The 22,642-nt window shown below is 32.1% G+C and overlaps 2 protein-coding genes across 4 annotated transcripts in view; one reads left to right on the top strand and one right to left on the bottom strand.

Annotated features, from left to right (window-relative positions):
* The first annotated feature begins 2,370 nt into the window (after positions 1-2,370).
* LOC126736708 (alpha-tocopherol transfer protein-like) lies at positions 2,371-12,649 on the top strand. Its single transcript, XM_050441209.1, has 5 exons — positions 2,371-2,826; positions 2,884-3,043; positions 4,503-4,758; positions 12,179-12,289; positions 12,343-12,649. The coding sequence occupies exons 1-5, from the start codon at positions 2,745-2,747 to the stop codon at positions 12,601-12,603; spliced, it is 870 nt and encodes a 289-aa protein (XP_050297166.1). The 5' UTR covers positions 2,371-2,744; the 3' UTR covers positions 12,604-12,649.
* A 1,970-nt stretch (positions 12,650-14,619) lies between these two features.
* Positions 14,620-22,642, bottom strand: part of LOC126736703 (uncharacterized) — a 114,190-nt gene continuing 106,167 nt past the window's right edge. For all 3 annotated transcript variants that reach the window (XM_050441201.1, XM_050441204.1, XM_050441202.1), the window contains 6 exons: positions 21,300-21,520; positions 21,044-21,238; positions 18,129-18,383; positions 17,878-18,065; positions 17,608-17,816; positions 14,620-15,383 (listed from right to left, as the gene is read on the bottom strand). In XM_050441201.1, the coding sequence (XP_050297158.1) occupies positions 15,241-15,383; positions 17,608-17,816; positions 17,878-18,065; positions 18,129-18,383; positions 21,044-21,238; positions 21,300-21,520 (1,211 nt within the window). In that variant the 3' untranslated portion in view covers positions 14,620-15,240. The remainder of the gene's footprint in view (positions 15,384-17,607; positions 17,817-17,877; positions 18,066-18,128; positions 18,384-21,043; positions 21,239-21,299; positions 21,521-22,642) is intronic.

The raw sequence follows: 22,642 nt of genomic DNA, 5'->3' as shown, positions 1-22,642 counted from the left end.
CGATTTTACATGGTTGCAAATCTCTACAAACAAAAGTTTTTTGGTAAAAAATTATTGAAATGTTAGATGTAGAAAAATATAAACGGCTATAACTCCCAAAACTCCCAAAGGATTTGAATGAAACTTTTTTACGCAATTAGTAATAAATATTTAAATCGATTTTACATGGTTGCAAATCTCTACAAACGCAAGTTTTTTGGTAAAAAATTATTGAAGTGTTAGATGTAAAAAAATATAAACGGCTATAACTCCCAAAACTCCCAAAGGATTTGAATGAAACTTTTTTACGCAATTAGTAATAAATATTTAAATCGATTTTACATGGTTGCAAATCTCTACAAACGAAAGTTTTTTGGTAAAAAATTATTGAAGTGTTAGATGTAAAAAAATATAAACGGCTATAACTCCCAAAACTCCTAAAGGATTTGAATGAAACTTTTTTACGCAATTAGTAATAAATATTTAAATTGATTTTACATGGTTGCAAATCTCTACAAATGAAAGTTTTTTGGTAAAAAATTATTGAAGTGCTAGATGTAGAAAAATATAAACGACTATAACTTCGAAAACTCCCAAAGGATTCGAATGAAACTTTTTTATACAACTAATAATAAATATTTAAATCGATTTTACATGGTTGCAAACCTCTACAAACGAAAGTTTTTTGATAAAAAATTATTGAATTTTTAGATGTACAAAAAAAATTTAAAAGCTATAACTTCCAAAACTTCCAAAGGATTTAAATGAAACTTTTTTACGCAACTAGTAATAAACATTTGAATCGATTTTACATGGTTGCAAACCTCTACAAACGAAAGTTTTTTAGTAAAAAATTATTGAAATGTTAGATGTAGAAAAAAATAAACGACTATAACTTCCAAAACTCCCAAAGGATTCGAATGAAACTTTTTTATACAACTAATAATAAATATCTAAATCGATTTTACATGGTTGCAAATCTCTACAAACGAAAGTTTTTTGGTAAAAAATTATTGAAGTGTTAGATGTAAAAAAAAATAAACGGCTATAACTTTAAAAAACTTTCGTTTGTAGAGATTTGCAACCATGTAAAATCGATTTAAATGTTTATTGCTAATTGCGTAAAAAAGTTTCATTCAAATCCTTTGGGAGTTTTGGAAGTTATAGTCGTTTATATTTTTCTACATCTAACATTTCAATAATTTTTTACCAAAAAACTTTCGTTTGTAGAGATTTGCAACCATGTAAAATCGATTTAGATATTTATTACTAGTTGCGTTAAAAAGTTTCATTCGAATCCTTTGGGAGTTTTGGAAGTTATAGCTTTTAAATTTTTTTTGTACATCTAAAAATTCAATAATTTTTTATTAAAAAACTTTCGTTTGTAGAGGTTTGCAACCATGTAAAATCGATTAAAATATTTATTATTAGTTGTACAAAAAAGTTTCATTCGAATCCTTTGGGAGTTTTGGGAGTTATAGCCGTTTATATTTTTTTACATCTAACACTTCAATAATTTTTTACCAAAAAACTTTCGTTTGTAGAGATTTGCAACTATGTAAAATCAATTTAAATATTTATTACTAATTGCGTAAAAAAGTTTCATTCAAATCCTTTGGGAGTTTTGGAAGTTATAGTCGTTTATATTTTTCTACATCTAACATTTCAATAATTTTTTACCAAAAAACTTTCGTTTGTAGAGATTTGCAACCATGTAAAATCGATTTAGATATTTATTATTAGTTGTATAAAAAAGTTTCATTCGAATCCTTTGGGAGTTTTGGAAGTTATAGTCGTTTATATTTTTCTACATCTAACATTTCAATAATTTTTTACTAAAAAACTTTCGTTTGTAGAGGTTTGCAACCATGTAAAATCGATTTAAATGTTTATTACTAGTTGCGTAAAAAAGTTTCATTCAAATCCTTTGGGAGTTTTGGGAGTTATAGCCGTTTATATTTTTTTTGTACATCTAAAAATTCAATAATTTTTTACCAAAAAACTTTCGTTTGTAGAGGTTTGCAACCATCTAAAATCAATTTAGATATTTATTATCTTTTATAAAAAAAAGTTTTATCCAAATCCTTTGGGAATTTTGGGAGTTAGAGCCTTTTTCATTTTTTTACCATTTGACTTTTTAATTAATTTTCACAACAAAACCTTAGTTTGTAGAGGTTTGAGACCATCGTCAGTCGATTTAGGTATTCATTGTTAATATCTGGACAAAAAATTATTAAAATCCCTTGGGAATTTTTGGAGATACGGGCATTATATTGATTAAATAACAGGGAGCGCGGACTATAAATTGGTCGCTGGCAACCGGCATATGCTGCGTTCTCGATTTTGGTTGCTGGATATCGATCGGACGCTAGCTTCACACACATGTTATAATGTGTTATATGTGTGCAACAAAAATGGCGGAGGTGCTGGACAGTGAAGACTGTTATGATTCAATGGATACCGACGGGTTTCGGCAGTACGTCTGGTGTATTTAAGTAGCCGCACTATAATTACCGTTTATTGGCCAATTTGTAATAACTTTAACATCAATTATGTTAAAATTTATAATTATATTATGCATAATAATTTCTGATTTTCATGAACCGTTATAAGAGAATTATTGCCGGGAAGTACGGCACATTAAAAAAAACTATATAGAAACTTTCCTTTCGTGTCGTGAAAGTGATTCGCGTTAAATTTGTTCGTCAGTACTGGTACTGCCGTTGTCTTTAATTTATATAAAAGTGGTTTTTTGTGCCGCAAAAATGGACCCTGGTACTAAAGAGAATTACTTGAGGATAGTTAGGGAGTGGTTGTCTAAGCAGCAGCATTTACCCCAAAAAATCAGTAAGTATTAAATTATGGAATTAAATAGCATTTAATAATAAATTGCGTTTATTTCAGATGACACACTTTTACACAGATTCTTGCACTGTTGCAATTACAGTATAGAAAAAGCGAAAGTTTTGATAGATTTATTTTTTACTGTGAGGTCGCATACACCGGAGATTTTTACCGATCGGGATCCCAAATCTCCGGAATTACTAGAAATATTTCAGAATTTGTAAGTTAAACCTTTATTTTACATGAAAGTTTTGCTATTTTGTGAAGCCGCGTTTCTGACCCAGATATAGCACCCTTAAAGCCATTGGATATCTCCTTTTGGACAGGTTTGTCCAAACTGGATAGCTGGTTAAGTATCCAATGAATATTTAATGGAGAGACACACTTTTGGATGTCCATTTGAAATCCAGTATTGTGCCAATAATGTATGCTTAATTGTACCAATTTTCGACACTTAAAAAATTACTAAAATTTGTACACTAAAAATCAAGATATTGATATTTTTCTCACTGGAGTTCCTGAAAAAATAAAATAATTTGACTCTTATTGGCAATTGAATATCTTGATTTCTAGTGCCTAAAATGTTGTAGTTATTGATTTCTGGGATACTCCAATAGTACTTTTAGTACAACTGGAAAAAATTACTAAAATTCATTCAGTAAAAATCAAGATATTGACAATTTTGTCAATATCTTGATTTGGTCATGCCTAGAAGAAATAAAATAATTTGACTCTTATTGCCAACTAAATATCTTGTTTTCTAGTGGCTAAAATGTTGTAATTAGTGATTTCTAGAATACTCCAAGGGCCTTTCAAGCAACTCCTAAAAAAATTATTAAAATCCATACAATAAAAATCAAGATATTGCTATTTTTCTTACTGGAGTGCCTGGAAGAAATAAACTAATTTGTCTCTTATTGGAAAATAAATATCTTGATTTCTGGTAGCTAAAATATGATATTGGAGACTCTAGTAGCTTAAAAATTATGGTATGGGCAATATACTGTAAACACGCATTCAAAAATAGCCTCTGTAGTGGCTGCATATTTACAACATATTAAACAAATAGTTTCATGAGCTTTGTGATAATAAATCTTTCGCGTGACAAGTAACTATTATTTTACGTTTGGTAAACAATGGACTACCAATGTCAAACATCCTTAATGGCTGTTTTGTAAATAATTTAAAATAGATCAACCATTGCAAAAGCAATTTTAATGCTTCTTTAGAAATTCATACTTTCAATGTTGAATAATGATAAAAATACAAATGGACATCCAAAACTGGTAATCTATTGCATGTTCAAAATTGGATGTCCAATAAATATTCATTCCTTGTACTTGGAAATACTAGTTAATGATTGGATAGCCGTTGGAAAAACGTGTGCTATCTGGGGAATTAAAAGCGTTGAAATTAGCAGCAGAAATACCCCAAATGAAACCATATCCTTAACTTAGAACCACGTTTTTACCTTCAAACTGATTCGATACTAAACTGAAAGTTATGCGGGAAAATGTCCGGTAATTTAACCTTGATATTGCATATGCGTTTTGAAAACTTCAAATTGGGTGGCTGTTCTTAAAAAATCCTTTGTAATGATATTCTGAAGAATTTTTTTTAAATATCTCCAAAGGCAACCTAAAAAAACCCAAAATTCAATTTGTATATATTCTTTTTAGTGATTTTGTCCCAATGCCAAAACTAACCGACCAGAACCACAAGATATTCATATATCGCATAAACACCCCGGATCCGGACAAGTACCATTTCATTAAAGCCCTGAAGGTGTTCTTCATCTTCGCGGACGTCCGGATGGCCATCGAAGAAGACATCGCCGATGGCGAAATACCGATTTTCGATATGGCCAATTTCACCCTTAAGCATCTCACCAAGGTCAACTTGGCCGTTTTGAAGAAGTACATGGTCTACACACAGGTAAGAGCAGAGATATAAATCATGGGTAGTTCTGACGAAAGCAACGCCTACTCTATAGTATCCCCCCTATCGTTTATGGGAGTGGCGAGGCGTGATTTAATATAAGCTACGCCCATACACATGGAGGACGAGAAGATTAAGGTTATGTTATTGTTGACCGTGTCTTATAATCGTAAATAATAAGTTTAATAAAATCCATTCACTTTGGCGAAATTTTCTTTGCAATACTTTTCCAGAAAACCTGTTCACTGTGTAATGTTTGCAAAGTGTATACCATATTTTCACCAAACAAAAATGGATCAAGATCTTATTTGCGAAAGTTGCGAAACTACTTATTGCTTTTTTAAAGAGCAAGAAGGTCTTTTGTTTGGCTATCACTGCAACAGATGTGATAAAATTCATTGCGGCCCTAGCTCGAAAAAAGATGGTTATGCCTTCATAATTTTTCCACAAAACATCAAGAAGCAGGCATACAAGGCGCAATGATATTATCTCAAATGATATGATAGAGCGAAGCATAAAATCAGGAATAGGAAAGGCAGTTAAGAATCAATCAATATCCAGAAATATTTATGAGTCAAACAATGAACTAGTTAATTTCATGATGGAATTTTCATCTAAATAAAAACTGTCTTTCATTGTGTTGAACCTGGCACCATTGCGAAATCAGAATCCTTCTGAAATACAAAGCTATCATACTATTTAATATTTTTGGAAAAACTTGGGAGATATGTTTTTAGAGGGGCGCCACTAGACAGGATCGGATCATATTTATCACACAGAAAACAGGCTACTGTTGTTGTCGAGAAAAATAAGACACAATATCAATCTCATGAAAAGGCAAGCTACCAGATACTCTTTCTTCTCTATATAAATGACCTTGTTTTAGAAGTAGAAAATGACGATACAGACTTGGCAAATTTTGCAGACGACACTAATATCATAGTAGTATCTCCTTTGAAGAGCTGTGCCAGTTGACATAGATGACTCTGGCAAAAGCAGATGATTGGGTTGTTAAAAATAAACTCACACCCAGTCAAGATAAAACACGATTTATCTGCTTTCGACTTCAACGATTCCGGTCTTTGCAGAGTTACAGACTATAATTATATATTTTATAGAGAGATTACTGTACACTGTAACTGACACTAGAAAGTTCCTGGGTATGCACATAAATCAAAACTCTTTTGAACACACATTCAAAACACAAATTGGAACACACATATACAAGAACTAACCATAAAACCAAATTCTGTTATAGTGTCCGAATTCTTAAAAAAGCATTAATTATAGCATAAAAATGCTGAAAATAATATATTTTGCAAATTTTCAATCTTCAGCAAGGTATGGATGGCTTGGTAATTCTTTGGGGTGGATCTAGCAGGTTGGAGGCTATTTATTTTACACAATTTTCGAATAATTTAAAATATGATATTTAAAGATTCCTGTACAGTAACAATAAAAAAATATATTTTATTAACTGTGTATGCTTTATATTTTTTAGATGTATTATTTATTTTTATGTATTTTAATACATGCTCATTAAACTATGATGTTCCTCCACACAGATTGACACCTACTGAGAAATTACCAACAAATTCTTGCATTTCTAAAATTAAAAAAGGAAAGGACATTATATTTTTTAAGAAATCTTTATTTAACATATTACTTAACATTGAACCATATAGCATTGAGGAATTTATAAATTATATTATCTAAACTTGTGATTTTTATTGCAATTTTCATTTTAAATTGCCTGTCGTTTTCAAAAGTAATAGAAAAGTGCATTAAACTTAGGCTAAATGAATATCTAAATCTAAATAAAATAATATCAGAGCAACAATTTGGGTTTAAACAGAACTTTACCACTGAGGATGCGGTTGCCTATTTAACAAATTAAATAAACCAAAGTTTTGTTCAGGGGAGTAAATGTATTGGATTTCTTGATCTAGGGAAAGCGTTTGACACTGTGACACACCATATTCTTCTTGACAAATTAAAGAAAATTGGTGTACGTGGAATGGTACTGAAACTTTTTCAGTCTTACCTAAGAAATAGAACTCAAAGCGTTAAAATAAATTAAATGAGCACATAGAATAATAATAATAATAATAATAATAATTAATAATAATAATTTTCTTTATTGCTTTCAAGATCTAATTAAAATAGACAATGGCAACGTCACAAAACCAACAAAATTAAAATTTGATAACATCTACACAGTACATACTGCTAATAAAAAAAGTAAGAACAAAAAGATAATGTTGGACATAATATTGGGTGCATTACCTTACCACTTATATCTCAAGTATGATACATTATGAAGTTAAATAAATTAGTAAACAAACCCTTAATATTAATCATAATACACATTTAAAATTGTAAATCGAAACTATAGATACACTTGCCCAACAGATACCTTGCAGTGTCTTTCCTAAACTTCATGATAGTTTTCTCTTGCCTTAGGGCGAGAGGTAATCTATTATATGTTTTAATAGCAGCAAAGGCAGGAGATCTTTGAAAAAAGGCAGAGTGATGAGTTGGGACACTCAGTTCAGCTCTCCCCCTTGTCACAATAGACATACCCTCAGCATAATGATCTTCATTAGTTTGAAAAAGATGCAGGTGTTTCTTTGCAAAAATAGCTAACATAAGAATGTACAGAGCTGGAACAGTGAGTAGACCAAGCTTAGTAAAATAAGTCCTAAAAGACGTTTGTGGTGTGAGTATGAGTATGCATCTTATGATGCGTTTTTGTGCTATGAAGACTGACACGGCGTCAGTTGAAGATCCCCAAAATATCACCCTATAAGTGATTAGAGATTGGACCGATGCATAGTAAAGTTGCTTCAGATAATTTAGGGAAAGCTCTTCTCGTAGACGCCTTATTAACGCGCAGAAACTATTTAGTTTTTTTGCCAAGAGTGTCGTGTGGGACCCATGTGAGACAGATTGACTGAATTTTTAAGGAAACTACCTCTCGAAGAGACTTTTTTTCAAACTTTACAAGTAGGGAATTTTGAGGTAAAGTTTTGGAGAATGTCAGTAGCCCGGTTTTATCAGCATTTAGTTTCAGGGCATGATTGTCACACCACTCCTGCATCCTCTCTACCACCTGAGAAGCTTTGACAGATAGTTCTTCAATCAGATGTTCTGACAAGATTATGGAAGTGTCATCAGCATATTGGTTGATAAAACACCCTGGTAAACACTCACTGAGACCATTTACATATAATACGAATAGTACTGGGCCTTGAATTGAACCCTGAGGCACTCCCTGTACCACCAAGGATGACGCTGAGTAAACATATGTACCATTACCAGAGCCAAGGCAAACTGTTTGTTCCCTCTGAACTAAATAAGAGGCTATAAATCTGGCACAGTTTCTCCTCAGTCCATAATTTTCAAGGATTGACTGCAGTAGACCATGGTTGATTGTGTCGAATGCTTTCGAAAAATCGAAAAAGAGTCCGGCAACTTTTTCTTTTTTGTCAACATTTTCAATCACAAAGGATATAAGCTTGAAAACTGCCGACTGGGTTGAATGATTGGGCCTAAAACCAGACTGGCTATCTGAAAGAATAGTTTGCCTTTTTAAAAAGTTCATAATACGGATATAAATGACTCGCTCAAAGATTTTTGATATTGAAGAAAGGAGAGATATTGGTCGATAGTTTTCTACATTCTGCTCATCACCCTTATTTTGAAAAATTGGAAGAACTTTCGCCTTTTTTAGTTTAGATGGAAAGATTCCCATGTGCAGACAGGCGTTTATTATGTGAGCTAGAGGCACATCTATATGGTGACTAGCTTTTTTGAGTATGTTTATTGGTATTTCATCAAGACCAGCAGAGTATTTATTTGGCAAGGCCGATAGAATATGCTGAACTTCCTTTGAATCTGTGGGAAAGAGGAAAATAGTGGGGATGTGACTTCCTTTAGGCAATTGACCAGAAATTGAAGGTTTGATGAAGCATTAAATTTCTTCAAAAATATGTTGGCTATTTCATTCAAATTTTCAATAATTTCATTATTGCTAGAATTTAGGGTGACAGGTTTAGATGACTTTGACTTATTTGAGCATTGATTGAAAATAGTCCAAGCAGTTTTAGTTTTATTATTTGAACAGATAATCTTGTTTTCATTTAAAGAAGTTTTATAGTTAGAAATAATTTTTTTATATTCTTTTTTATATTGATTATAAACTGCCTCACTATTTGTTTCCTTGTACCATACATACGATCTTTAATATGACTAGAATAATTTTTAATTTCAGAGTTTACTCATTTTTTATCAGGATCCTTTATTCTGTGGCTACTTAGAGGAAATGTTACATTAAAATAGTAATAGAAAATATTATAAAAGCAATCATATTTTAGATCGACTTCACTGCAGTTATATACATCTTCCCAGGATTCATGTGTTAAAAGATCATTAAACTTCTTTTTAACTTCTTGTTGTTTTCTGTGTATGAACGTTTCTTTATAAATACTGCGTTTTTACTCTCTTTAGGTATTTCTATATGGAGTTTCTGACGATAATGATCTGATATATCTGAGAATAATGTATTACTTGTTACCTGACATTTAGCCAAATTGCTGAAAATATTATCAATTTGAGAGCCAAATTGTCCTACCACCCTAGTTTTACCCTTTATGTGTGGTGCTAAACCATAGCTAGCTAATAATTGTTTGGTAAGAGAGGAGTTCTGATCGTTTACTAAAAAGTTAATGTTAAAATCTCCACAGACAACCAGATACCTGTTGGCCATGTATATAGTGTGTAGCAACTCATCTAAAATGGACAAGAAAGTATTAACATTACCCGAGGGTGATCTGTACAAGTCGGTCGAATATGGTGTGCCACAGGGGACGGTGCTTGGCCCTGTACTATTTATGTAAATGGGTTATTTGGGATAATTAAAGAAGAGCAGGGACAGTTAGTATGTTTTGCTGATGACACAGCAGTGATTGTAACAGCCAAGACTTGGCTTGAAGCAAAAATAAAAGCGGAAACTGCACTTAAACATATAAAAGCCTGATTTGATCAGTATTGTTTAACACTCAATGCCAGAAAGTCAGTTTTCCTGAACTTTTCAGCTACCAAGACTAATTCATCCCAAGTCACAAAGTTAAAAGTTCATCAGTATGAATGCCAAGATATTGCTCAGTGACAATACCAAGTTGAAATTATTTCTGTTGAATACAAGTACCTTGGAGTGATAAATGGACTCTAACCTAAAATGGCAGGCACATGTTCAGTATACATCAAACAAAATCAGGAAATTAATTTACAAGTTCTGTCAGTTGCGCAAGTTTATGAAGTTTGAAACTCTAAAAATGGTGTATTCTGCTACTGTTGAGTCTACACATAACTATTGCATCTTGGCATGGGGGGCTTCTTGTCAATATGTGTTAGAGCCATTGATTATTACTCAAGAATACTTACTAAAAATCATTCATAATAAAAATAAGATGTACTCTTCCATTCAATTACGTTACGTTACAAGGTAAGGTTTATCTCAAAATAAAAAATTAATCTAAATTTAATTAATCATGGACTCTCAACAGGGCAGGTAAACATGCTAGTACTGCCTCCCTAACATGAAAGGTCCTATCTGCAAAATGTAGTTTTTTGAGAAATCAGTTTTTTGTTTGTTTTCATTATATAAGAAGAGGTATTTTAGCAAACTCTTCATGGTTTATTTTATATATTAAGTTGGAAAACAGGATCTAATTGGTAAAAATAATTTTGAGATACCTCTTACCAATTAGTAGATTTTTGATTATATTGTCACTTAGGACAATATAGCCTAATATATGAAATAGATATTGTTAATATTTTACGTACGAAAACTGTCCTAAATGAAACTAATATTCTAATTTACTAAACGGTTTTATTTATTATACCAATTTTTATAAACTTATTACGTATAATAAGTATATAACGAAATGAACATACTAAAAAAATAGAAATATTAATCTATTTCTTTCTCAAAACCGTCTTCGCTAACCGGCATATCTTCCCAAAATTTCATACGATTTTGAGGAATGTGCGCTTTTAATTTGGATGTAAGATTATGTTTTCGAGCTAAAGCCACACCGCGACATACATTACGAGATTGCGGTTGCGTTAGCGTGCCCTTAACATACTTCATTATGAAAATGTCTTTCAAGTCAGAAAGAACGTAGAAGAAAAAAAGTAATTTCCTCTTTTAAAAAGAAGACAAACCATATCTTTTAAGTAAACGCGAGAAATAAGCTTTTGTAACTTATATTTGGAGGTATAGTCGGTAAAGTTAAAAAATTGTGCAAGTTGCATTTTTATTACATTAACTTTTGACGAACTGGCTTATTTTACCACTTCACAAAAATCGTCAAAATCATATACTTTTTTTTTCCTTTTGAGGGCAAGCTCAACTTGGTGATGGAACGAATCGGCTGTCATAAAAGTATGGCCTGGCTCAAAAAACTTAATAGTTATGTTTTCTACAGCAACTTCTAAACTGTTAATCAAATACATAAAGAAACTAAAAAGAGATTAATTTTTATTTTGGTTCGAACAATTATCAAGCCAAATTGTTACATGTTTAATGTCCCTATTTGCCTGAAAAAACGCATAGAAAGTAGAAATAATATCATCTTTGGATCTGCCAGCGATTCCCTCATGCCACAACAAGCCAAAGGGTACGTACTGGATTTTTAAAGTAAAAACGGACATATTTTCTTAGTATAAATTATATAATATAAATATAAATATATAAATAATATAAATATAAATATGTGAGATCGGACAATTTATCTTAGCAAACCTGGGAATTTATTCAGTTAGGACAAAACATTTAGGCATTAAATAAAGCACTTAAAACGCATATAGGACAATTTGACTTTGTACACGTATAAATAACTCGTTTACAAATACTATGAGCCAAAAAAGTGAATTTGCCAAATTTTGCAGATAGGACCTTTCTTGTTAGCAGGGCAGAGTAGTCCCAAATGCAAGACTTACAAAATGTCAAAGAAGCCTTTTAAATACAGTGCCAAAGATTTTTAATATATTACCAAATGACCTAAAAATTGCTCCTTATAAAAAAATAAAAAATTAATTAAACAATTGGTTGATTGTTTTTAATATATAAACATATTTATTGATAGTTTTATTGTCTTATAATTATCAAAATGAAACATTTTGTAAAAAAATTATAAAAAGTATAAAGGTTATTAAAATTTGTTATATTGTAAAAAACAGATATATATTTGGTTTGAGATGTATTATTTTTATGAATGAGTAAAGTAAAGTAAAGTTTGTTGAAGAACTTGATTACTTTGTCTTATATCTTTTGTATACTTAATAATATGTAACAATAATATTTTAATACTCTTCGAATAAAGAAGTATTTAATGAAAACGAATGTTTTCAGGAAGCGCACCCGATAAAACTGAAACAGATTCACTTGCTAAACGTTCCATCCTTCTTGGACAAATGTATGGCAATATTGAGGCCTTTTTTGAAAAGTGAGGTGGCCAAAATGGTAATGTACCCCTAAAATGTTTCTCAATGTTATTTTTATCGTATGGTTTTTAGGTTCATACACACTTACCGAACTCTTCCACTTTAAATGAGTACGTTCCAGAGTCACATTTGCCAACGGAATATGGCGGTACCGTTGGCGATATCCAGGATTTGAAGAAATGGTGGGTGGATAAGGTTATGGAGCACCGGGATTATATTATCGACGAGTCCAGGTGGACGGTGGACGAAAGTAAGAGGGCGGGCGATAGTGGCCACGACGCGAGAAATTTGTTAGGAATGGAGGGCAGTTTTAGATCTTTAGTTATAGATTAGTGTAAGTATTGTATTTTTTTTCAATATAAATACATTTTAGCTTATCGTTTATTGTTTTTATTGTGACTAAACAATCGGAGAGATATTAAGAAAACCAATGTGGATCTTGGATCGTTACCCTATATTGTTAAATTTAGGATTAAAACCTATAGTCAGACAAAATGAGAACCACCCTTACACCATTCAATTTATTAATAAACTAAATAAATAAAAATTTTCTACTTTCTAAGTGAGGATCGTGAGATGATGTTTTCAGGTAGATTAATATTGTAGGTTATTGCAGAGGCTTGGTGAGATTAGTGAGAAAACCAAACCAAAAATAAAATGCTGGATAAGGACTGTGCTTGTTACTTCAATTAGACATAGAAATACATTAAAAAACTAACAAGCATCAAATCCAAACGATATTTCACTGATTAAAAAAGATAAGGAATGCAGAACTACTTTGTCAAATTTAATTAAAAACGTGAAAATTACATTTTATAAAAGAGCATTTTCTGATAACTCTAAAAATCTAAAAAAGTTATGGCAGACAGTAAAAGAAGTAACAAATCAAAGTCGATCAAAAGGGCATATTAAGTCGATTATAAATGATAGTGAGGAAATACAATTAATCAAAAAGTTCCAATGGTTAAAACTAGGGACCATGTACAAAATCGAGATTCTAATAAATAAGTTCGTTATAAACTGAATCCATGGGATTTTTGTAGATATTATGAAAAACAATCACGTTTTTGTTCCCAGCTAAATGTTTAAATGCATAAGAGTAATTAAATCCTTAATTTAAAAAATAAACAAGGAAAGCCAAAGAAATATTATAGGGTCAACTGCAAGGTAACAAGCGACAACAGCGGGAAGGCTTAAAAGTATCGCACAGCGTGTGCCGGTAGAACTCTTTTATTCTCTCTAAAATTAAGCACTGATTGATCTTCTAACTCTAAATACTGAGAAAACTAATTTTATTACTTTTGCTATGTTTAATAGAATCCTACCGAGTAGGGACAAACTTGTCTTGCTCAATGTAATTGAGCCGACCAACTTAAAATATTTGGGAGTATTTTTGGATCAAAGCATGACATGGAAAAGTTATATCGATTTTGTAAATAAAATATTAATTTATAGAATGTACAAGTGAGTTGAAACAAGTAGTACTCTGTTAAAGAGGTTTAATCAAGCACTTGTTGAGTGCACTTTAGCCTCTTTAATGGAATTACTGCATCTAAAAGTGTCCTTTATTACTCAAAGTTTTATTTTTAAAACCATATTGTTTAAACATGAGATGTATCCAACAGAGCAATATGAGACAATTGTATGGTAAAAATATAATTAGGTTTTAATTTAGAAATATAAAATTTCCTCATTACAGAATAGAAACCAAGTAATTTAAGAACTACATGTTTAACACTCCAAAGGCTAACACAAATTTCATATATCTTGCCAAACATTTTCAATATACTTCCGAACGATAATAAAACTGCTCGCAATTATCATAAAATTAAAAATAAAATTCACCTTTGTGGCTATATAAGTGATAATTTTGAAGATTTTTGCTTGGAAATATCGTGCTTTACTACTGCAGTATTTTAATAAGTAATACCACAGATTTAACTAGCTACGCTCCAGAATACCACTCCAATGTATTTTATTTGTCCCCACTGAGAAAGTAGCATCGCTTTCGTCGGCCACTGACGCACCTTTTTTTCCTCGATGCGACGCCGACGCGACGGGGTTAATTTTATTGACTAAGTAGGTACTGCCACACCTACGCTCTTCTGCTACGCTCTACGAGCGTAGCTAGTTAAATCTGTGGTAATACCCATGTATCTATTTTTTTCTATCCTATTTAAGTAACTGTGTGTTCCAGCTTTGTTCTTTCAAGGCGTATTTTTTCCTTTTTGCTTAGTGTTAATTCCACAATCTCCAATTTACTGTGTCAATGTTGTAATAACACTAACGACTACATAATTAGTATTTTTTTAAGGGCCTCAGGAATGTGTATAATAATAAAAGAACATGTCATAGTAGAAAAACCAATATTTATTTTAATTTTTAAGAAAATATATACCTATTTATTATTATTATTCATTTTACAGCTATATCATTATAATAAAGGAAGGACATCTTAACGTAACGTACATTAAAATTTATTATTAAGTAAAACGCGTGATAATACAATAGTTTATCTTTAGGCTCAAATACAAATACAACGATAATGTATATGCGAACACTGTACTTTATTACGATTAAACGTTTAATCACAAACCGGAGTTAAAATTTATACAATTTTAATGTAAAATATACAATATTATTATTATTATTATTATTATAACATCAACAATAATAAACGTTTATTGGCATCCACACACGTAATACATATAATAATAACATATATTTGATTTTAAAAAAATAAACTTACTTCGCTACTTTAAAATACCACATTAGGGGGAACACCAAGAAGTTTTGGGTTAAGGAGACTTGACTATATCACATTTGGCCGATATGCAATTTAATTATATACAGGGGCGTAAAGCCGATGATTTGTCTCGAGATTAAAGCTATATATTATAGTAAACGCCCCGTATACAACATTAAAATAAGTAAATGTCGCAGGTTTGAGCGTTTTATTATTGTTATTAATTATGTCATCCTGGTGCCTACAGTCGGCCTGAGCGGCAGGCAACCTTCCACCCAGAAGTTCGGTCGTTCGAGCATACTCTTCCATAAGTTTAATTCTTTACCGGTCGAATCCATCCAATCTACTGGTTTTCCGTAATGTTTACCTGCAATTGAAAAAAAAACACTTTCAGAAATTGTTGTTCATTCAAGCGGTTCTTAGATTATGCCCAAAAATGTCAACTATAAAATAAAAAAACCTGATGTTGCAACATGTTTTTCAAAAAATTCATTTTTGTGGCTTTTGGACCATGGTTGACAAACTTGCCTTTATATCAGCAAGATTTTGATATACAGATACAATTTTTATATGAAATTGTTGGTTAAGAAACATCCCTTCTTTAATTAAATCGCCTTTGAGAAGACTCATTTTTTAGTATAAATATTATCGAAATATTATCGAAATATAGCGAAATTTTACAAGAAAATTTGAAGAGAAAATGCCCCAAATCAAAACTACCCATTTTAATTTAGAGTCACATTGGTACCTTCTAATTCTATCTAAATACAACCCAAGGAATTCCTTTATAGTGGTCTGAAGAAATTACGAGAATATTCTAAGCGCTTCTTAAGTTATGGCCCAAAATGTCATAAAGTAGACATAAAGACATTAAAAAAATCAAATAGGAAAATTAAGGCAAGTAAAGTTGGTTCGGTTTTTTGGAGAAAAATGTATTAATTAAAAATTTTATATTTCTTCAAAGCAATTGGAGTGAAACAGGAAAATATGATAATAGTGAAGCTCCATTAAAATTGACATTTTTGCTAATTTTCCTTATAATAGCAGGCAACTGTAAGTCACCTGCAAGAATCGTCATTTAGTGAAGATATACGGTGATGTCTCAGCTTTGTGCCAGAAAACAAAAGAAAAAAATAGTAAAAGACTGGATAGAAAAATTAAATAAATACGAAAATTGATAAAACTGACAAAGATTCAGGAAACCCCAAATAAAATTGAAATTAATTGGGGTAAAAAGATGACTTTATTGTGTTTTGAATGTCATACTCTTCCTGAAAAGAATCCCAGGCTGCGTTTGCCAGGAAGTAAAAGTTTTTTTTTAAATATTTTTTTATGCTTTTTTTAATATTTCTCTTTAAGAAAAAAAATTAAAAACAGTAATATCAAGATTCAATTATACGATAAAAAAAATATTAGGAAACGGTAAATAAAAAATAAATTAAAAAGCTTAAATGGACAATTTTGATGTTTTTCGTTTTCCTAGGATCCAACAGGTGATGCTGCTTTACTTTTCTTTAATTTTTGGAAAATTTTATTTTCTTCTTCCAGACAATCGAAAAATTATCATAAACAGGAAATCATGAAAAATAAGATTTTAGAGAAACATCATTAAAATGTACGTTCTTACTAACTTTCCTATCAGGCAATTGTGCCTTATAGGAATCATCAATTACCCTAATTTTTATTTTGTGTTGTTTTAGCTTTATACCAGAAAACAAAAGAAAAAAATAAAAGATTAGACAGAAAAAATTAATATTAAAAAAAAACAAGAAAAGAAATAAATGAGAAAACTGACAAAGATTCTAAAAACCCCAAATGAAATTTAAAATAATAGGGGTAAAAAGTCGATTTTTACGTGTTTTGATTTCAATATTCATCCTAAAGTTTATATATTATTTTTTATTCCAAGCATCAGAAACCTAAGATATCTGGAAGGCAGTCTAGAAACTTCCTTGAAGCAATGCTTTAAAATAACAGAAATTAAGTAAAAATGGTAATAAATGACTGAAAGAGTCTAAAAATTGCATTAGATGCCTGGAATAAGAAATTTAATTAATTAGTTTGATCGGAAAACAGAAAAAATCAGTTTAATTTACTGGAAGATACAAAAAATTACATTACATTTTTATTCCAGGAATGAATTTAAAATGGTTTCAAATACCTGGAAGAGGTAAAAATCGACATTGGGAGCCTGGAATAAAAAATTTAATCAATTTATTTATTTTACTAGAAAGTAGAAATAATGATTTTAAATGTCTGGAAGACACAAAAAATTACGGAATTAATTTAAAATGGTATATCTAAAATCTTTGTCTCAGAAATGTTACCAAAAGCAAAGGTGCCGTCAGTACGGCGCGCTTCACACGATTCAATCATTGGGTCATCTATACTGGAAGAAATTTTATTATAAGCCTAGATTTTAATGAGTTCAGAAACATAAAATTTGACAGTCCTTGTACTTTGTTTAAGAAAAATTGCCTCTAACTCAAAACATTTTTGAGATACAAAAAACGTTCTGATACGAAATTATTCTTCTTTGCCTAAAATCTTTTTAAGAATATTCTACTTAATATGGTTAACTAAACGCTTACCCGTTCCCAACGAGAATCTGACCATTCCCAAAAACTCGTTGCTGGCCAGTCGATCGTGATCCCACACGGTCAGTTCGAGGCTACGCTCAGCCAATTCCTGTAGGGTCACGTCGTCGTAAACGAAAGTGTGATTCCACACCGGATTCACGCTCCTCTTAACCACTGGAGTTTTTTGTTTCGCGTGTCGTCCCTTATCTGGCAGTAAATAGCTGCAATAAAAATCCACGATTAAGAGCCGTTTAATTGGTTTAGGGATCTAATGGTACGCACCTTTTGCAAAACGGATCTGACGTTCCGTTCGCCTTTACGGCAGTGAGCGCCTTCGCTTCCTTAACTAAAATATGTAAGGAACCACGCGACCTTTTGCCCTTTTTGTGTACGGTCATGTCCGGTGGGACGAACTTCAAACAAACTATGATGTCCCCTTTGAAGGATAACATATCGTCGAAGGGCTCTGTCTGTATCAGAAAAAAAAAATTGTAGTATGTCGTGAGTGATCATTAATACTTTTGTTGGCTTACCCTCTCTTGAAGGTTGTACCACTTGGGCGTGGGATCGTCGAAGACTTTATTCTCTAAAGCCATCGTGACCTCGCCCAGGAAATCGTTACGTCCGAACATATCCGAGTGCCATACGGATAACCACAAGGTGCGCAGCTCTAACTCGTTCAGCGACATGTGGAACTTCAGACACTCGTCGAAGACCGGGTTCAGGGTGTGCTTTTTCACTTTCGTTTTTCGTTTGCCTGATTTCGATTTGTCTGGCAGCAAGTAAACCTTTAGAGGGAAAAAAATAGTGAGAAAAGTGGCACTTATATCCTAATAGCCTTGTATAGTTGCCGTTAACGACAACCTATTTTCTTTGATATGAGTGCTATTGTATGGAGGTTTAAGAGATTTTTATATTTTTGGATCCATTCGCGAGAGATCGAGGATAAGCTTTCTCGCTTGGGAGATATTCGACGGTCTTTCAAGCAGAAGTGGTCAGCATTCTGTTATATGTGGTGACAAGGGAAGAAATCAAAGAGGGATCGGAAACCGAAATAATTATTTATTCCGAGATCCAGGTTGCCTTAAAAATTATCCAGGACTAGTTCCATACTGGTTTAATAGTACAGGAATTGGGAAGGAGGAAGAGAGTTTGAATGTGTTGTCCACAGCGAAGTAAAGGAAAAGAGTTTGCCGGGCTCGGATCATCTCTCCCACCATGGGCTAAGTAACAGACACAGTTCTGTCGGTAAAGAATCCCCCTTTGTAAATAACTCTTTACTACTGTATTTGTGATTAAACTCTAGGGAAATGCCAAAATGATCTGAGATATTAGTAACAATCACCCGCCCCACAAGCGACTCTGAGATGATATTATTATCGAGTTGTTCGTTAATTCGCGTAATTCCTGTGACATGTGTCTTAACCACAGCTAGAGAAAAGCTGCAATACAGGAAAAGATGTATCATTACTTGTTAGAAAATCACAATTAAAGTCACCACAAAAGATAGGAAATTTTACTTTTTTTTTTGTATTTACCAGCTAGTGATCTGTGAATACAAACAAATACATATTTTTTTAAATTTCATTCTTCAATACAAAATTCATAAATTTTGTCGACACATCTAGTTTCAGTTTTATTAGAGTTATGGAGATTTGTGAAAATAAGACTTTCCGGCAGAGATAGCTATGTTAGCTAGTTATCTAGATAGAAAGTTTTAATGGAATTATCAGTCATCCACGTTTCTGACATACAGAACACATGGAGCTGTTCTTCCTCCAGAATGTTTAGGCTAAGTAGTTATTTGGCTTGGTATGTTTTGTGATGCCCTCTTTAAGTTAGGATAAATCAAGCCAGACTTTTTTGTGTTTAGTAGACATTGCATTTGTAAACTTGCTGACTTCCTTAAAAGAGCCGATTTGTGAGTTTATCGTCCTTGCTGGTTGGTTTATTGATGGGTGGATTTTTATAATTTCCAGACACTGTTGTTTTTAAGTTTTCTCCTTTTTTTACTGGATAACACCTCTGTATACCTATTGCTGTCTTCAAAAAAGGAGTAGGAAGAGCGGTTGCAGATAGGACAAAGTACTGCTGTAAAAATTAACTTAAGCTAAATGCTTTCCCGGCACAGAGTGATTATTATAGCAAACCTCACTGGAGTTCTAATAAATTACTGTAGACTCAACCGGCTCTGCATATTTTAGACGTGATGCAAAATCTGCTGTGTCCTAGTTGTATCACTATGGATCCATTCATGTCCCTCTTAAACGAGAATAGACATTTATTTATTTATTTATTTATTTGGTGACCATATGTGGATACAACAGGCTACAAGCCCAAAAAAGTATCCACAAACTTAACTAACTTAAATATACTATTTTATTAAGAATAATATAAAGACTAAATGGTTAAGTACATAAATCAAAATAATTTAAATATAAAAGAATATACTTAAAAAAAAGCAACTTTCTAATGCTAAACCTCTACATTAGCCTCATAAACTTTTAAAGACAATATTTCGTTTTAAAGTATTTTTGACTGTACTAAGTGACATGTTAAAAACGTCCAATGAACGGCAGTACAAATTATAACTTTTTGTTATTCTACGGAGAGTTCTGACTATGATTTGTTTTCCTGAATGGAATAAAAAATAATTCGCTTGATCTGATGTTGACTTGAGGAATGTTAAATTTAAAAAGTGACAAAATAGGAGGAGTGTTCAGCTGATAATTCATTACTTTATATAAAAACGAAACATCAGTTATCAAACGTCTGTCGAGAAGTGAAATCACGCCAAAATGCTCTCGAATTGAATTGACATCATGATATGAACCGAAGCGAGTTTTAAAACAAAGAAATCTTAAAAATTTGTTTTGGATGCTCTCCAATCAATGTAAATTCCATACCTAGGGTTCCAAATAATGCTTCCAAATTTCAATTTGCCAAAAACAATTGTATTAAATAAACATTTAATAGCTCGAGAACTAGAAAACATTTCACATTTACGAAAAATATAACCCAACAATCTAGAAGATTCTGTTACTATTAGATCAATATGAATGTCAAACATCAGTTTAGAGTCCAATGTAATTCCCAAATCGCGTACGTAGTTCACTTTAGGTAAGCAAATATCATTAAATTTATATTGATAATTTATTTTATTTTTATTTCTTGAAAAGGTTATACTTTGACATTTTTTAATGTTAAGGAACAGACTATTTTCATCGCAGTAGGTTCGTAGTCGATTCAGATCACCTTGGATTTTAAGGCAATCGGCGATACTAAATATCGTACGGTAGATTTTAAGATCATCGGCGTATAATAGAAATTTAGTGTAACGTAAACAAGATTTTATATTATTAATGTATATAATAAAAAAAGGGGTCCTAATATACGCAAACCTGATCTAGATATACAACTAGATCAGGTTTGCGTGAGGGTGACTTACCTTAACATAAGGATCCGATCTGTTCCGTTTAGCATCCACGGGTGCGAGATCTTTGCACTGTTTTATCTGGATCTCGAGGGCGCCTGCCTTGTAATTGTACTGAAGACCAAACTCCACTTGGCCCCGCACCGTTACCGATCCATAACGGCCTTCGCCAGCTCCCGAGTACACGCTCGCCATCGAATCCGATCTCAACTGAGAAAAAAAGGAATCATTAATCAACGTGTTATCAATTTAAGGTACCACCACAACTTACCCCTAAGCTAGATAAGCTAGCTCGGTTCTGATGCATGGTGACCAATCGATCGATATCGTCATCGTGCGCGGGCCATTCTTGACTTGGCATGGATGCGGTTTTCCTTCTGGATCCGTAGGATACAGGACTGGGCGTGGCGCTTTTGCTGCCGCTCAGGACGGTGGTGACGCGTGAGGAGGCGAGCATTGGTGACGAGTGCGCTTCTGATAGGGTCACGTCGTCTGGAAAGGAAGAGGGTGAATCAGGACGGTATTATTGAAACATGGCACTTTTCTCTTGTTAGTTTTTTTTCTATTCTATTAATTAAGTTAATGGTAAAGTCAATTTTTAATTAAACTCTGTTAAACTGTCTAGGTATAGACTGAAAAAAAAGCCTCTTTGAGCCAGTCTTAACTCGAAACTATTAGAGGCAAGTTCTTCGTACAAAAAAAGTTTCTCTTCAAGCAATTTCGAATTTCTCTTGAAGAGTTATCTCTTTAAACCAATGCAAATTATCATTAGTGAACATTTTCGCATTTCGCTTAAGAGCCAGAGCAATTAGTTATATAGATTCAAATTATAGCTAAAATTTCTATACTGTGCGTCTTTTTTAAGCCAAAAGCAATCGATTTTTTCGAAATACCTCTAGAAATTGCAGGACAATTTAACGTGGTGCAAGCACTTATTTTAAACTAATGCGTCTAACCATTAATTTATTTATTTTTTTGCAAACCAACATTATTGCATAATAGCCGATGAATGCAAATCTTTTGCATTTTAAGGATAAATAAAATACCTAAGGGTAGTTTGCCAATATCCATAGGCTAGAGTAAATCTCGTGAGCCGATATGAGTAATATGGATTTGGCTTAAAACCCATCAGATATGTAGGAAAAAATCTATAATTTTATTTAGTTAAGACGGTATATTTCCGATATTTAATGATAATAAATGAAAATCAAGATTAATTTGATTAAAGAAATATCATAAGGTTTTTAATAGCTTAAAAAGGATTCCGCTGGTCAAGCAAAATTGAATTAATTATTAGAATATACATCGTTTACACAGTATTAAAATTACTGGCATTGCGTTAAATAGCGTGATTAACATGCTAACATAGTTCTTGATTTCAGAGATTCACTCTTAAACAAAGATAATTTTTGTTTAAGGCAATGTCTCACGGTCTTAGATTAGGAACATGTCGTCTTTGTCAAGAAATGCAATAATTAATTTTTAGAGCCGAAAATTGATGAGTCTATTGCTCGACTTGGATAATGAATAAATTAGATTCTGGACTTCTAGATAAAACTTTTTTCTTAGTAAGATCATATTTGGTGCTTATTATATTGCCCTAACCTCATACGT

This window comes from Anthonomus grandis, chromosome 5 (genome assembly GCF_022605725.1).
Source record: "Anthonomus grandis grandis chromosome 5, icAntGran1.3, whole genome shotgun sequence".
In the NCBI taxonomy this organism is placed as follows: domain Eukaryota; kingdom Metazoa; phylum Arthropoda; class Insecta; order Coleoptera; family Curculionidae; genus Anthonomus; species Anthonomus grandis.
This window is presented reverse-complemented; position numbering and strand designations above follow the sequence as displayed.